General features: G+C 38.8%; 1 protein-coding gene across 3 annotated transcripts in view; it reads right to left on the minus strand.

Moving 5' to 3' along the window:
• The window catches only part of VCAN (versican), a 103,567-nt gene that overhangs the window by 26,866 nt on the left and 58,734 nt on the right, over positions 1-17,967 (minus strand). For 2 of the 3 annotated variants that reach the window (XM_006081239.3, XM_014449644.2), the window contains 3 exons: positions 9,123-14,348; positions 5,811-5,924; positions 3,894-4,007 (listed from right to left, as the gene is read on the minus strand). In XM_006081239.3, the coding sequence (XP_006081301.1) occupies positions 3,894-4,007; positions 5,811-5,924; positions 9,123-14,348 (5,454 nt within the window). The remainder of the gene's footprint in view (positions 1-3,893; positions 4,008-5,810; positions 5,925-9,122; positions 14,349-17,967) is intronic. The other variant, XR_002828122.1, reaches the window with a different exon arrangement.

The raw sequence follows: 17,967 nt of genomic DNA on the forward strand, positions 1-17,967 counted from the left end.
CGGCTCTCCCCTACGGCCTGAATGCCCCTAACTGCCTCTGCCTCGGCCCCACCACCATGGCTTTGTCCGGAAGGACATACGGAAGATGTCCGGTCTAATTAGCATATAACCCTTTAATTAGTATAGATATATATTATTTTTTTCCTCTTTCACAACAAGCAGACTATAACCAGTATTCTGGTAGGATGAAAACATTTCTTCAATATATCTAAATTATATACTGGCAGTGAGTGTCAGCTATACTTTCTAGATTGCCAGTTTTGATGTGTTTTCATAGGAAAGCAGCCTTACTCATAGCACTGCATTTTCAGTGGTAATCTTCCCTCAGACTCACCCACTGACAAATGAGGTTAAATTCTGTACTTAATAATAATTAATTGAAATAATTTTTTATTTCTACAAAACAATTCTCACAAATATATGTAGTAACATGCAAAAACTAGCAAAACTGTAAAGTTCATAGCATTTTAAGCACCAAGAACACTTTCTAGATTACCGAATGACCATCCATTCCTCCCCTTACTTTACTGATCTATGAAGAAAACAAAACCCTACTCCATGAAATAAATGCTTGTTTTATGTACCAGACTTGTGGCCAAATTGAAAGTCAGATTGCCTCCCGACTGTCACTCCATTTACTCCTCTTTCCATAATCGTGGGAAAGACTGTGGCCTGAGAGATTAAATTTATTTTTCCCTGGCTTCGGTGATTTAGGCCATACTCATACGACAGATGCAACTGATCTCTGAGAACAGTCTTTAGTTCAGTTTAGTCTAACTGGCCTGTTGTTTAGCTACAGCCAGCTGACTAATTGATTTAAATCATGTGCACTGGAAGCTTTGCGTTCTAGTAAAGTGCTGTATGGAGACCACTAGATCTCACGGGAAAGGACACAGGACACAGCTTGCTCACTTGGTATAAAAGTAGCACTCAGTGCCCAAGAATGAAGCATATTTTGTTACTTGGATGCAGTAATTTTCTTTTTGAGGAATTCTCGGGGAAGAACTCAGAGCTGAGCTATGAGAGGTGGGGAAGAAACCAATCTTCATATATGAGGGGGTTGGTTTACATGGGAGGACAACTGGAAAAATTTTTAGAACATTCTTGCTGCCAAAGTCAATAATTTGATATTATAATAGCATAGTGTTCCTTATCCTTGGAAATTATCATTTATTTTAAGACACATGGCTTAAAATTCTGGACAAAAAAGTCTTCTATAACACTCTTTCTTATCTTCTATTAACCCAAGTGATTTTTGTCTGGTTTTATCTTTTATCATTAAAATAGAGTACCACTATATTTCCTTTAACCCCCCCCCCCAAAAATACATGATCATACTCTTCTGAAAGTAGGTATCAGAAGCAGTCTGTTTATTTATTTCATCTTACCTAAAAATAATGTAACACACATTTCATTTCTCAAAAGGCAACTCTTTTGGGTGACACAGCCTTAGAATACATCTGACATGAAAACACTTGTTATGTTTTAAAACTCCTATAATGCATAGGTTGCATTACAAAGTCCCAGATTTTGTTGTGCCTGTGTATGTTGGGATTGGTTGGGGGAGTGTATGATACTCCTGCTCATGGTCACGGAAAATGAAACTGTCATTCAAACAATCTCACACAAAAAATCAATTCGCCTTATGATATGCAGGCAACGTTTTCAGCACCTCTGACATATAGCTGTCAAGTCTTAAGTTGTCAACACTTGGGTACTTCTCACAGATAAGCTATGTCCCTGACTTTAGTGGGGGCCATCTGTGTGTCTCTCCACTGTTCTAAGACCCTCTTCCAGATCTCAAATCTGTTATAATTCCACCAAATTGCAGCCCCTATTCCAGAGTTACTGGGAGTTGGGATGTTACTAATGAGAGAACAGAAAAGGTCAGCTGAAGAAACAACAACACAGTCATCACTGAATTTGGACAGAAAACTGTTTAGACAACAATGCTGCTGTGAATGAAGAAAACATTTGCTCTTAGGCAACCTGAAAAGAGCAGGAAAACTCCTTCCGAGTCCTGCCAATAAATCACAGGAGCACAGCTGCATTTGGTAAACAGACCGGGATGAATGTTGCTCATCATGTGGATGAAAGTCTAACTCACTGTAAAAAAAAATAGAGAATGCACCTGAAAGTTAGGTGGCACCGGAAATGAGAGAAAAACCCAAAACCTTTTCTTTCTGATTTTCCTTTAAAGAGATGGAAAAGGTAACTGGCCCCAAAGTCCCTCTGAGGGATGTGTTACCGCATCAGGTACAGACATAAATAAAATGCTTATCAGTCAGAGTTACTTTAGAAGGGTGAAGATATTGAGAAAAACCTAGGCTTTCAAAGGCAGCTTCGGTTCATTTTCCCCACACTCGCATTTTCTAGCTGTGTGACCTTTAACACATACACACTTGTTTCTCTCTGGGCCTCAATTTCTAACCCATTTACTCATAGAAATACTGTGTCAACCAAATGAAATGATGTACCTGGAAGCATTTGATAAACTATAAAGTATCCCACAAGTAGTATTGCTTTTTATTCTCTGCCAAGAATTATGCCAAGATCAAGTCTGTGTTTGTGTGTTCAGAGCTCTATCTCCAGTGCCCAGAACAGAGCCTTGAAAACAGTAGGTGCGCCATTAACACCTGTTGAACAAATGATTTTTGAATTGATCCTTGTATTTGGAATAAGTGTGATTTTTGAATTGCTCCTTGTATTTGGAATAAGTGGAGCAAGAATCATTTAAACAAATTTTAATAACTCAAGTATATTACCCTATGTTTTCTTTAACAAATAGCATTTTTCTCACTGTTTTCATTTAAGAAGGGAAACAGTGAGAAATTGCTTGGTCAATTTTCATATTTACCTTTTAAAATTCTAAAGCAAATAGATTCCTCCTTTGCAATAAAGAGAAAAGGAAAAAAAATCTAAAAACTCAGCTATCAGCCATCCCCTTCGATTGGCAATTTAATACAGGCTCCTTTTAGTTTTGTTTTTTAATTGTGGTGATGTTTGGATTAATGCTAAAAAGTAAAATGTAGGGCTAGACCAATGTGTTCTGAGTCTAATACATTTTCCTTTTGTCTGGTGGAATGGAGGTTTGGCACTAGGCACGTTTGTCAAAGCCAAATCACTGTATGACTTTAAGTGGAGGAAAGTGGCGTTCCGAAGCTTAGTGTGCTGAGCATGTGACCTGTTTCTGATGCATGGACTAAGAAATGTTACCATTAACCACCTAACATGTACTCTCATGTGGGCCATAAAGTACAAATTACAGGGATCAGGAGATTTAAGCCATGGTGAACATAGGCCTTTCTTTCATTCAGAAAAAGTAAATGCTTCTTCAGTAGGAAAATTCCCTGTTGAGCAGATTCACAATATCTTTTACGTAGTGTTGGCCAAGTCCGAGTCAATGTGTTCTAACAACTATATAAACTCATTCTCCAGAGATGATTGACTAAGGAAAATAAGTCCCTCGAGTCTCAAGTGCGTAGGGGGAGAAAATAAAGGCAACTAACATTGAATTCAATACTATCTGGAACAAACCATGAACATGGATTAAGGTCTATTCCTAATTTGTCCTTTGGAGGAATACATATAACAATGTTCCTTTTGTTGGCTAGATGGTTTTAAATTTGCTCAGTGTGCCTGTCTGCAATTGCATCCTATCAGTGAAATAAAAACGATCAAGTCAACACTATTTTTCAGATGTTGTGAACTATGGACACATGAGGAAACCTCAAGTATTTAGGAACCTGTGGATTTCCTCTGCAGGAAAGAATATGTAGTATGGCCAAAGGACTAAAAATATCCAAGTCATTATGACATAAGACTCTCCAGAAGTAACATTGAAAATGAAGTATCAATAAAGTTCATCCTACAAATGTTGCAATAGCTCTTACCTTGCTCACAAAGTGCACCCACATAGCTGGGAAGACAGAGGCACCTGAACGTATTAAAGCCGTCAACACACGTGGCTCCATTGCGACAGGGGTTAGAGTGACATTCATCGAATTCTGAAATAAAATCATAAGAGGCCACAAAAGAACTTTCAAAAACAATCAAAGGAATCTAGTTACTGAGAGGTTGCTAGATAAAATACAAGATAGCCAGTTGAATTTGAATTTCAGATTTAAAAGAAAAAAACTTTTAGTATAAGTATGCCCCATTTTATATTGAGGACATACTTAGAGTGAAAAATTATTCTTTTTTTAAATCTAAGATTAAAATTTAACTGACCTTCTTATATTTTTATTTGCTAAATATCTGGAAACCCTAAGAAAATTTCAACGATTTAGAGGAGGCTCACTGTGTCCATTTCTTTTAGATGAGTCACATGAGCCCTAAAATGGATCAAGTTTTAGTCTAGCCTACCCACTCCCAATCCTGGCTCATGCTCCGATTTCCTCGCTCCTGAAATACTGAAAATACCTGGCAGGCCTCCCAAGCCCTGGGCCCTTCCCTCTCCAATTTATCCTCCATTCTGCCGATGGTCGCCTTCTTTGGACACAGTCATAATTTTACTCCTTGGCTTTCAAACATTCCATAGATCCCAGCTGTCCAGGACAGTTGTCCTTAGAGTGTGGTCCTGGGACCAACGACAGCAGCATCACCTGAGAATGGTAGAAATGCACACCCCCAGGCCCACCCCAGATCTACTGAATCAGATACTGGGGCTGGGGTAACAACAATCTGTATTTACCTGGCCCTCCAGGTGACTCTGATGCACACTAAAGTCTCAGAATCACTCAACTAGAGCATGAGGTACAACTACTGAGCTATTATTTTGAGACAAGCACTCTTTCAATATGAATGTTAGGGATTTTATCCCAATATTTCCATGAGCCTTCTTTACTCAATCATTAAGAAAAAGCATCCTGGTACCTCTAAAAGAAGCACTCGACCGTTATTATATTCCATCATTTCTTTCATCAGAGATAAGGTCTACAATTAGGCAAATTTAAAATGGAGTCTTGCCCTAGCTGGTTTGGCTCAGGGGATAGAGCATCAGCCTGGGGACTGAAGGGTCCCAGGTTTGATTCTGGTCAAGGGCACATGCCCGGGTTGTGGGCTCAATCCCCACTGGGGGGTGTGCAGGAGGCAGCCAATTAATGATGCTTTCTCATCATTGATGTTTCTCTCTCTCTCTCTCTCTCCCCCTTCCTCTCTGAAATCAATAAAAATATACATTTTTGAAATGGAGTCTTTTTTTTAAGAAAAGGAAATCTAAATAAGAACGAGAACAAAAGAAACTGATTCCGTAAGAACACAGTTACATTCTTCGGAACTAGAAAGAGAGGAGGAGGCCTGCAATCCATACCTGCTGGAGGTGAAGGCGGGTGAGGCTGGCTGCTGGGGACAGCCAGGCAAGGCTTTCTCCCACTTCACAGCAGAGGAGCAAGTTATCTCAAAATGTTACAGCTAAACTCCCTCATTTTAAAATACAGCTTTGGGAAAATTTGCTATATTTAAATTGATCATTTATTGATATTCACATTTGGGGGATAGACTAAAAAAGTTTGTTAATATTTATGCAACTTTACATTGTAGAAAGCCCATCTGTAAAATCCACAAAAAGACATAGCTGACCTGAGTAAGCTTCACTGAGTCTTGGGTATATTAACAAAATTCAGTAACCAAATGACCCCATTTCCCACAATCTATTTAAGTCACTATGACTTTAACTTCATTGAACATATAATTCATCTACACATGGATTTCTCTGAAATCCTCTGATTGATTCAAGCAGTATAAATACCTCCCCCCACCAATATCTCTTTTGTAAAAGCACCACACCCTTTCAGACAAGGACATCTTACCAAGTTCACATTGGTCCCCAGTGAATCCCGGCACACAGGTGCACACATAGGAAGTTTCAGTAGCATAACAGGTGCCTCCATTGAGGCACGGGTTCATTTTGCAATGATCAGGTCCTATCGTGTTCAGGAAAATAAGAAAAGCAATTAGGCCCATCTCTAACTTTCAATGTATTTTAGCATAAAATGCCACTTATTGCTACCATGATATATAAGCTTTACCGTAGCAATTTAGAGATACTACACACAAAAATTAACATTAACTTTACTCTCTGGAGTGTTTCTTGGCATAACTAATTATTAAAAATTGGATCTATTCATTTCTGGGATTCAATCATCATTATTTTCAACAATATTTTGCACAATATCTGGCAACTAATATATTCTACTGCAGATTTAGTTGGCATGATAATGGCAATTGATTTTAGTCAAAAATGATTACACGTATGTGCACAGTGAATGGAAATGTATTCTTTTACACGAGGTTAGTTCATGTGAAATGGTTGGATACACAGAACATGCATTCTTTTTAGCAGATTGGCTTGTTACCATCATTTGAATTATTATTGCCTTTTACCACTTAATGCTCAGAAACTGTTTTTCTTCGAAAGTGTGCACTGAAGTCTCTTCTGCTACATTAATATGCTTTTTCCAAAAACACGTTCCAAATGTACTCCTTTAAACTATACTTGAAGAAAAGCAACACATGGATTAAACTCTACTGTATAAAAACAAATCCAAACACAAAAACCTCACCTAACATGAAACCCCCAATTTTTATTGCAATTTTTCTCATTAAAACACAAATAAAATCAACACTCCTAGCAGATAAATATAAAGGCCAGAGCCACAAATTTATGAGGAGAAACAGCTTAAAATATGTTTTTAAATGGCAAATGCAAATACTTTTACACTATTTGAAGCACATATATTATTCTGTAACAATTCTTGGATAATTGTCTTTATATTAATAGCTTACATTTTTTAGAGTTTGAGTATTTTTCTAGAGATGCCTGTTTCAAAATGTTCAAGAATCCAAATAACAGTTTAAAGTTTTACAAAATAATTGTGATAAATAGGTTATATATGAGCTACAACTTATGTTCAAGAATCTTAAGACCCAAAACCCTGAAATAATTACACATGAAAAGAAGACCGTCTACTTATGAAACATGAACTTAAGGAACATTCAGATAAAGGAGGTACTGCTAGTAGAAGATAACAGTCTTTTTCATATAGGAAAGTCAAACAAACTTTCTGAGTGTTAAGTAAATGCTAGACTACTAGAAAGACTTGACAAATTCCTATTTGCAAGTGTGGGATCAATTTTAGGTTAATTCAGATGCTTACACCAACTTCAAAAACTACCCCAACTCTTCTAAGATTCTTTCTCATGTAGTCCTAAAAATATTTAAAACCTCCCTAGCCGTTTTAGCTTTCTGCCTTTCAAAGTACTCTGCCTAGATGATGAAGCTACAGTCAACAGCACATCTACACACTGGCCTCAGCGCAAAATCAACATGACACTTAGGAGAAGGCGCTCAGTGAAACTGTGATGTGCCATATAAATGTGATGCACTATTATTCCCTCCACAGACACCAGATACCACACTGAGAGTACGGGGCAAGGACTTGGCAAGAAAGTGGGTCTTTCTGTGAACACAAAATAGCTTAAACTAGAAAAAAATTATGTTTATGATTTTTATTCTTCTGCACACAGTTTGAATTAACCTCTGAAAGTTAAATCTGCAACAGATAGACCAGGCAATGCAATATGAGCATCCAGTTACTGAATTAACCTAATGTGACAATCTGTTTTGCAATGAAGACGCAACATCTAATTCTAGGTAAACATTGTGGACTGGATAACTGGTACACATTTTTTATTCATTTGTCAAACTTAATTCTCTCTCAATATTACCAATGATTCCTATATCATATTTTCACCAACCTAAAGTATATTGTAACTAAATTACAAATGGACAAATATTGGCCAGATTACATGCTTACCATTTACAGATTAAATATAGGATGATAAAAAAATATTCATCAGCCACCTTTGAACAATTTTATTCATAAAATAGTTCAAGTCATTTATAAAAAGTTGCATGTTATGACTATTTTACTCTATCTGAAGCACAACAAACTGAAGTGGCACAAAAGATAATATTGAAATGTTTAGAAGAATAATTCTAAGTGAGGCCATGCTGTAAAGCATATTCATTACAATAAAACTTATTTTGAACCAACACAGCCCTTAAAGTACTGATTTTTTTTCCTTTTTGTAGGTAGTAGCTAGGTGGTGATGGTTACTTTTGGATTCCATTGAAAATATTATTCAAATGATGTTCCAGAAAACACCATTGCGGCAGACTTCTCAACATTATTAGGCTAGAGTAAAACGAAAATAAGTTCTACAAAATGAATAGTCTAAGATTTCTGGTTTACATATAATTAACTATCAATTATCCACTTTTGTGCTATAATAATAGGAAACCAGCTAAGAACGGTGAAAAGACCATGGACTTTGAGTAGGGCTGATCTCAGTTCAAATCCCACTTTTCCATAATGTGTGTGGCTGTGCAACCCTTAGCGAATTACAGAACCTCTCTTAAAAACGGGGAGAGCTGTACATGCTGTATAGCCTTTTCGTGAAGATCAAATGAGACAGTCTATATGACCTAGCATAAAATTCATGCTTCCTGTTCATTCAGTAAAAAAACAGAAATCCTCTCTTGACTGACGGAGCTCGAATAAACCCACTGAGTTAGAAGCATTGAGTGGACTACCTGAAGCAAGAAAATTGAATAAAAGTATACATGGATAACTGATATTGCACGAACTATGTGAAATGTTTATTAGAGCTATTTACTACTGTCAAATTTTAAAGGCCTGACAAATTTTGATATTATCATAATAGCACTTATCAGTAAGAGATTTTTAAGAATATATTTGTTTTCTGTGTTTAAAACTAAGATGTGTGACTATGGTACATATGACAAAACAATACTTGTGAGTAAAACGACAATGAATTTTTACACCACTAACATGCAATTTTTCCGTGGTGCGATTATACATTGTTTCTAAAACCCAGAAAAATAAAAGGAACATCTATAAAGCTCGGAAATGATCTATACTTGCTTCCTTTGCCTCTCATTATGGACTCAATACTGTGTGCTGATCTACTGTTATGTGAACAATAGAGACATCTCCACTGATTTAACATCACAATAAAAATTATACAGGTATACATATGTTAGGACCAAGGGACTGTTTCCACACTTGGAAACAGATTTATCAATGTCGTGACCTTACCTGGTAAATAGACTGCTGTGCCTTCCACTGACTCTTCATTCATGTCAATCAGGAAGCCGGTTTCATTAGAAGTTTCCAGAAGGTAAAGTGGTGGTGTTGGAAGTGAAATCTTTAACTCCGCAGTGCGCACTGTTGCCTGATTATTGGAATCAAGAATTCTTGCTGACACTTGCTGTCCCCATGCTGCCACTGTGGAATCCTGCCCTCTGGTCAAAGCTGCCTTCGTTTCAGAGTTTATTTCCAGAGAAGGAACCGTGGGCTTCTCAGAAGTCTGTGGGCTGGGCTGAGGCACCACACCTGCCCCAGTCCCAGTGGTTGCAGAAGCGGAAGTAGGGTGTGGCCCCAGTGTAGCACCTTCTGACTTAATTTCACCTGCAGCTGTGACAAGGGTTTCAACCTCAGAGGTTCTCATACTAGAAAAGACTTTGGTTGTTTCTCCAGAAAGTTGAACATTGGTTTTGTTTGGGGAATCTTGGAGAATCTCAGATCCTTCTTCAACAACTAATTCTGTGGGAAAAGCTTCCATTTGTTCTAAAAAGTTAGGTTTAGTTTCGTCTTCTGAAGATTCTGACTCTGTGTCAAGCGGTAAGAATGGAGGCCCAGTTATGTGACTGTACTCTTCACTTGATGGTTGGAAAGTCACCTCAATATTTGCAAATTTTCCTGGGGACGTTTGAGATGTGCCAGCATCTACACCAGGCAGAGCACTTGGCTGAAGGCTCTCTGTGTGTTCAGACGCTCCACTGCCTAAGGGCACAGTGAACGGAGATGATGTCTCGGGAGACAGCTTCACAAAGGCCAAAACTGGTGATGTTGTATCCGTGTAATCTGGGGGATTCGATCCATCCATCACAGGAGGTGCTTCTGTTAAACTCTGAGCCGTAAGATGGACAGTACCAGTACTTACGTGGGGTGTAGAATCTATTAGTGTAGAATCTATTAGTGCCTCCCCAGCTCCTGAAGAGGATTCTGGCTGAAAAGAAGGACCAACATATTTCTTTTCCTCATACTCTTCCTGTGTCTTTTCCAAATGACCCAATGTTGATATTACTTCACTTTGGTCTGCAATGGCTTGACCATCAGACAAAGTGCTTGATTCAAAGATGTCTTCCAGGGCTTTGGCTTCAGTTTTTGGTTCTTCGGTATTTGGGCGAACTGTGGCAGACTTACTAGGAATGGGCAGAGATGTTGCTGTGGGAAGAAAAATATCTAATTCTGTTTCTGTGCTTGGGATGGGGATCCCAGTTGTGAAGATAAAGCCCATGTGATTGAACTGGCTGCTGTCTTCAGAAGTCATGGATTTGTTATGTGCGGCCTGAGTGTAGCCAGCCAGAAGAGCATCACCAGAACCTTCAAAGTGTTCCCCAGTTAAGGAAAGGTTGGCAGCTGCCTCATGCTTCTCTTGAGTTTGAGCGCTGTCTTCATTATTGACCTGTGGTCCTGACGGTGTCTCTGGGTCTATGTCTGTTTGCATTCCAAGGATGTCTTCATACATGGGTTTAGTGTGATCAATATCTATGATAGTATTTTTATCTGATGTCAGCTCAGGTAGAATTTCAAGTATGGTACTCTCTGTAATTGTCAATAACAAATCCTTGTCCTCTTTGTCCAGATCTATAATAATATTTTCAGTGGCTTTTTTTCTGTCAGGTTTTAAGGTGGAATCCTCAAATCCCCCCAAGCGGTGGTGGAAACTATCTGCACCCTCGGTGGACCTCTTATATGACACTGTGTTGGACACTGTGATAGTTGGATCTGGGGAGCTTTCATTCAACTCTAGATGAAGAGGTGGCACCATTGAAACTGTTGGGAACCCGTCAACAGTAAAGCTTTTAGCACTTGGATCCTCAGGATGTTTCTCCAGGGGCCTATTAGGAACAAATGTGGTGCTTCCTTTTCTGGTTGCCTGAGTAGTTCCAGAAGTGTGGACTAAATCAACTACATCCAGTTCCCCAGATCCTTCTCCGGAATATTCATGAAACAAGTCAGATGGTTTTGTTGTGGATATAACAGATCCTTTGGCCATTCCAATACCAGAAGTTCTAGCCAGAAAGTCAGTAGAAGAGGTTGCTGTTTCTCTAGTTTCTGCTACTGAAGAATTCTTGTTAGAGACTTGCTCAGGGGTAGGTTGTGGTTGGCTACTCTGAATTTCTTCTTCCCAACTCTGAGTCTGATTTTGAGGCTGTTCGGTGTCTGTGGAGAAGGTGAGAGTTGCTAAAGACGGTCCTTCTGTCCTGGTGTCACTTAAAATTTCTAGTAAAGTTGTGCTGGATGCTGTCTCACTATATTCAGAGGTGCTGTCTGTTTTAGAAATGAGTGGTCCAACTTCATTTGCCACATTTTCCATTCCCTCATAGTCTTCAGTGGTATCACTCGAGATGCTAGTTTCTAAGCTGTCCACTTGAGAAGTCTTGGGATATAATGTGCTAATGATTTGTTCTGTTTCAGTAAAATTCACTGACACTGTGGTAGGCAAAACTTCTTCTCCTGATCCCAGGCCAGAGAATAAATTAGTATCTGACTCTTTAATTATTGGCTTCATAACTTTGGGGAAGGGTTTTATATTTTCTTCCTCTTTGATTGATGAATCTGTAACTATACTTCCAGCTAGTATAGATTCAGTCACTGAGGTAGTAGCCAAGAAAAAATGGGATTTTTCAGTAACTTCAGGGACAGTAGTGTAGGGTTCCAAGCCCTTTGCTCCCAGATCTGGAGTAGACAAGTCAACTAAGGAAATGCCTTCCTTTCCCATTTCCTCATCAGTACCATACATTTTCTTTGTTGTTAGTATAGAGTAATCTGTGGTTTGAAATCCAGTTTCATAAAAAATTGTTTGTTCTGGTACAACAGAGCTTTGGGGGGATTCAAAAGATTTTTGTTCTTGAATCTTTTCCTCTGATGCTGTTTTGATTTCAATTTCTTGTCCTACAGTATGGACTCCTTGGCTGGACCACAGTTTGGTTGGCTCTATCGTCTGGGAAAAGTCCATTGAAACTGTGCCATCGACCTTCACATCCCCCTTTTCTGTTGGAGCTTCAGTACCTTCAGCTTCTGCTCTTGGTAAACTGGTGGTTCTCTTATCAGTTTCTTGGATAGTACCTTCTTCTCCCAATACTTGGTCAATAAATGGAGATTCTGTACCAAAAACATTTCCCACAGCACTGGGAAACACTTGGTCAGCAGAGCTGCTGACTGAGACCACTTGCCCACCTGAGCCCTCACCTGAGGCTGTGAACTCTTCCCAAGGGAAGGCTGAAGTGCTGACAAGGGTGCTACCAGGTCCTTCCGAGTCAGCTGTGTGATTGATGTGGCCTGGAGTAGGGATTAACAATGGTGAAATCTGGGTGTCTTTAAATGCTGCATCCCCAGAGCCTTCCATCATTACTGTTTCTTCTTTCGTTACGATTTTAGATACTGTTGAGTATTCTCTGAAGTCACCACTGAAATCTTCCTCCAAAGGAAAATCTGTAGAGAAGCCCTTTATATCTGTCCCATGATTTGATTCTACTGAAGCCTCTGATATAAGGCTTTCCTTGGATGTTTGGCTTATAACTTCAGTAACCTCTCTGTCCATGACATTACTCAAATCTAGTCCTGGTGGCTCAAAGGGGAATATAGTTTCCACACGGGGAGACATAGTACTAGCTATTTCCTTTTTAATTTGAATTTCAGACTCTACTTTTAATGAAAATGAAGAAACAGTGGTGGTTGCTGGGTCAGTGGCAGCTTCTCTTGAGCCCTGCTCCATAGAGAGAGAGACGGGGCCACCTGGCACAGTGGCCTGCCCTTCCTGAACCCCAGGTTGACTGCTACTGCTGGGCTTGGTGGTCTGTGGCCCCAGATTGTCTAAAACATCTGTCTCCGGAAAGAAAGGATTAGAACTTGTCATTTCCCTTTCAGCCTGTGTGGATGTTGCTAAGGACATAACGCTGTTCCTGGTAGCAGATGTTGAATCACTCGCTGTAGCTTCATTTGAGTTTTCTAACGCAGAGGATAAAATGAACTGGTCTGATCTCTGTGTAGGCATATGTAGCTGAACTGTAGAAGCTGTAGTTCCCTTCTCCTCACCTTCCCTTTGCTTTCCCTCAAGAGACGTACTGAAAGCCCACTCAAATGTGTCTGTTTCCTCTACAGATTTTGTGGGCACTATTTCTGTGGAAGGTTGTTCAGAAACCAAGGAAACGGCAGTTGCAGGAACATCAAAAAGGTTGTCTGTGATCATTATCTTGCCAGTGTCTAAAGTAACCAGTGTATCGGTAGGATTTCTCTGTGATGAATGGGTTACCACGGTGAACATTTGATCTTTATCTTCTTCCCCAGAGCCTTCTGGAATCAGAATTGAAGAATTCCCAGAGAGCTCTACAATTTGTCCAGGGGTTATTCCCACCCAGTTCTCCACAGTGGCCAATGGGTCAGCAGGCCTGGGGGTTCCTGTTAATGTGACTGATACTTCCTTCAACACATTTGCTGACATAGAACTTGGAACTGTACTTGGAGTAGAGGTGATAGAAGTACTTTTTTCTGTCTCTTCACCCAGTGTTACTTCCGTGGTCCTTGAAAAGATCGTTTCTGGGGATTCTTGGTTGATGTCAGCATCTCCTGAAGATTCTTCAGGAGAGAGGGGTACAGGTTCGGTATGTTCAAGCACCAGACTATCACGCGCAGGCTCAGGACCTTTATCTGAGACTGATTCTGGTCCCTCTGTGGCTTGGCCCTTGTGCGATGGGACTGTGGGGAAAATATCAGGCTCACCACTTGAAAAATGTTCTGGTGTTTCAGGGTAAGTCTCAGGCTTCCATGTCATTTCAAGCGATTCCGTTGATTCATTAGATTCACTTGGTTGCACAGCCGTAGATGATTCCGTTTCAGACATGGGGAACTCAGGGGTGTCACTCTCACTGCTGTCTGAAAAATTCTGAGAAGGTGCAACACTTTCAAACTGGCCACGCCTAGCTTCTGCCGCCTCTGGGTCCTTGGGCACAGTGGTGACCAGGTGTTTCCCATTTATGTACTGCACTGATGGGGTGGTTGTGACGTCAGTAGCATTTGCACAGTCTTCGTCTTCCTCCTCGTCTTCCTCACTGTGGTATATATCTATGTCAATTAACTCAGGTAAAATGGCAGCAATTAGGTCGTGCTCTGAATCTGTTTCTTCACTACAAGGTTCATCTTCTTTAGATTCTGAATCTATTGGATGACCAATTACACTCAAATCACTCATTCGACCTGAAAAAAACAAAGAGTTTTCACAATACTTAAATAGAACAGTTGGCAGCGTATGACAGAAGAAACTGATAGCAAGGCTGGCAGATCACTCACACACAAGGGAGGATTCAAATCTTTTCACATTAAGTACAATCACCCTTCTACACATAATTATCAGTCTTCAGATTTGCTGTTTTACATTAACAATGGGAAAAATCAATTTAAGATGATAGGAACAGGGTATGAAAACTCTTTAACACGTTTAACAAAGCAGCGTCATAAAATGAGACAAGAAAGCACATATATACATTGTAATCGTGACATGTGGGAATTCATCTTTGTGTGAACTGAAAAAAAATGAAAAATTTCACCAGATCATACAGAAAAAGTAATTGATTATTGTCCTTCATGTAAAGGGATGCACAGACACCCTTACTCAATAAGGAAATGAGAAGAGATTGCTTCTGGCCTCTTGTCATGATTTGTCCTAAAGAAGACTTTTTAGAAAAGTGGAGGCGAGGTTTCTTTCTAGCCCTTTCACAGCGGTGACCACCCCTCCCACAGCAAGTGAAACTAGACTTAGCTGCCTAAGCTGCAGCCACCTCCCCGACACAAGGGCAGGAAGCCTTGGATGGGGCTCTGTGTGATGCACAGATTGTTCCCAAAGCACAAGAGAGGAAGAGCTGTCCCACATTTACACCTTTATCCCTCATGACATGATGGATAATGGGTCGATTATAGCTCTTTTTAAAACATTTCCTCCAAAGGAAGTTTAAGAGTCACATCTAAACATTTGAACTTGCATATTTTAATAACAGATGTCCTTAGAACATTCCCTAGATCACAAATTGCCACAGGGCACAAACTGCTCAGCCTGGTTGACTTTCCTGCCTCCAGAAATACACCAGCAAAGGTCCTTGTCTGGGCACCAGGAAGGAGGAAATTCTGGGCCCTCACTCTCATTAGAGTGGAATTTAGTTGTCCTGGGAAAGGGTCCTGTCCCTACAGCTGCCCTGCTCCTAGCATCACAGCCACGTGCAAAGGTGCCCATGGGTGCATTGTCCCATGAAGAAGACAGAGTAAAGCAAGGATTGCACAGTCTCACTTCCAACCCCCAAAATACTGTTGCAAAATTATTTTCAGCCTAGCCCTGATCCATGCCACAAATTCGCAAGCTGAACCTGAGAAGCTTACAGGGGGAAAAATGATGATGGAGCCACACCTGTCCCCATCGGTAATGAGATTGTTCCTGTTGTAAGACGCTGCTCCCTTCTACATATGAAAGATCAACATCTAGCATTTACTGACAGTCAGAAAAGAAAAGCCCAATTGAGAGGGAACCAGTACTGCTTGTATTCTTTACACATCAACATAAACACAGACATATATGAACTATCAATAAAAACTCTACAAAATTTCTTCTGTTTTTAACTATGGTTTGTTAAAAAAAAAAAAAAAAGCACAAGACCTTTATGTAACTAGAAGACATCTACTATATTTACATTTATCCCTTTCACTCTAATAAAATCAAAAAGAAAACTTCTCTGTATCCTATCTTCACTGTATTACCTCCATAAAATACTATTGTGTAGGTTTGGCTTACTCTTACCCCAATTACACATCCTTCCTCATTAACTGTCACATATTACAGTTCTACAGTTCATTTCTTATATCTCAATCCCATTCCACACCATACATCCAGCCTTTCAACTATATAAATGAAGGCTTATGGATATTCAAATAAACGAAAAAAAATTTCATCCATAGGAGAAGTGAAGTCAATGCATAACGCTAGCATATAATAAAAATATAAAAGGAATACTGATGGTTTCTGCCATAGGTGTTGCAACTACTCTTCACTGCCAAACAAGAAAATGACTAATGTCTTACCTTTTTCCAAAAAGCATAATTAAATGAGTAAGATCATTCAATATTTTGTCACTAATGTTACAGTGATCTCATAGTGCCTCATATGTATATGTTTTAAAAGAGGACACAATAAAATTTTCAGGTAATAACACTTTAAATGACTTGTGGTAAAGCCTACCTTTTCACTATGAAAAACAGAATGAGAGAGAAATATGCACACATGTGAGAGAGAATACATTTTAAATGCCTTTTGTAGAAATTAATCTCTTGAAATATCACATCAATAATTTTATTTTATCATCAAATTAAGTAGTCTCTCACTGATAATACTATTTGAACATAGTTGAATTACACTATTTTGTACTTTATAGATTTAACTGGAGCCTCAAAAACATGCCTGTCTTCATGTTTATACCTTCAACCCTGTCTTCATGTTTATACCTTTATTTAGGTATAAATAAAGCTAGAATTCTCATTAAGTATCACACCACAGGCAATAAATTCACACAGTAACTTTCATTTGAATAGAAAGAATTTTAAATAAGAAACATGCATCTGTGTCAAGAATACAAAGAATCCCCACCACATTCTGTACTTTTTTATCAATTAAGGAGATAAAACTAACCAACCAAGCTACTCCAGCCAAATGCAAGGATCAATAAGGAAATAATTGTTCAATATTGTTTATTTATAAACTCTTGGGCCAGGAATAGGAAAACTCATTATAGAATTTATTATAGAAACTTATTACAGAATTTATATGGGTTTCTAAATAAATTCCTTACGTTTAAAAATAATATTTAAGAAAAGAAAACACATAAACATATACCATGAACGTCTTGGTGAATAATTATAGAGGAGGTTCCATCAACTATGATGTTGGTAGCTCTAAAAATAAGTAGAGTGGAGAAAAGCAGAGAGAAGATACTAAGGTTGCCAGTGTGTCAAATGTCAACTTGTCAAAGAAACTGACACATTACGATGTTTGCCTAAATGTTTTACCAAAGAATGGATAACTTAAAAACAAAGTGTTTTTCTAGAAGAACTCTAATTGAGAATAAACAACTTATATAAATAATTTTATTGGCTATCAACTCTTATTAATTCAATTAAATAAAGACCCTGGCATTCACTTTACCTTCTCTAGATTTAGTTCCAATGAACAAAGTATAACATTCCTTGAGTCCATATTCCACTTGGATAATGAATCCTAACATTTCTTACTATTCATAAAACTATAAAGATTTCCCCTAACATGTTAAACCATCATATCAGAATATTTCACCAATAAATAAATATCACAATATTTCAATCACAGCAATGGAAACATTGCATATTGTTCATAAACACACTCAGCTTCATACTGGTTTTGCACATGAATTTTAATTCACTACTAAAACCATGCATGCCACCCAATTGTATTATCTCTTCAGGAGCCCATTGATTGCACAAAATTTATTGAGTACCTCTTATCTACCAGATGGTATAGCAGACACTTGCCTACCAACTTTATAGAGACCTAAGACTTCCAAGGTATCGTCCAAGTATCTTCCAACTCTCTCCCTCTCTGCTCTCTCAGGAACAAATGCTCTTGCCAATAGGTTATAGAAACTCTTTTCACCCTTTTTTAAAGGAACGTTTGAGTGTACCTATTGCAAATGCTCCAAACATTACATTTAAATTATAATTTCTTTTTCCATCTGCTTCCAAAGTATCGGATCTCACTTGCCTTTACAATAGTAGAAAACACTGAATCATTTTAAGCTTTTTT

The sequence above is a fragment of the Myotis lucifugus genome, unplaced genomic scaffold (assembly GCF_000147115.1).
Source record: "Myotis lucifugus unplaced genomic scaffold, Myoluc2.0 scaffold_0, whole genome shotgun sequence".
Lineage (NCBI taxonomy): Eukaryota > Metazoa > Chordata > Mammalia > Chiroptera > Vespertilionidae > Myotis > Myotis lucifugus.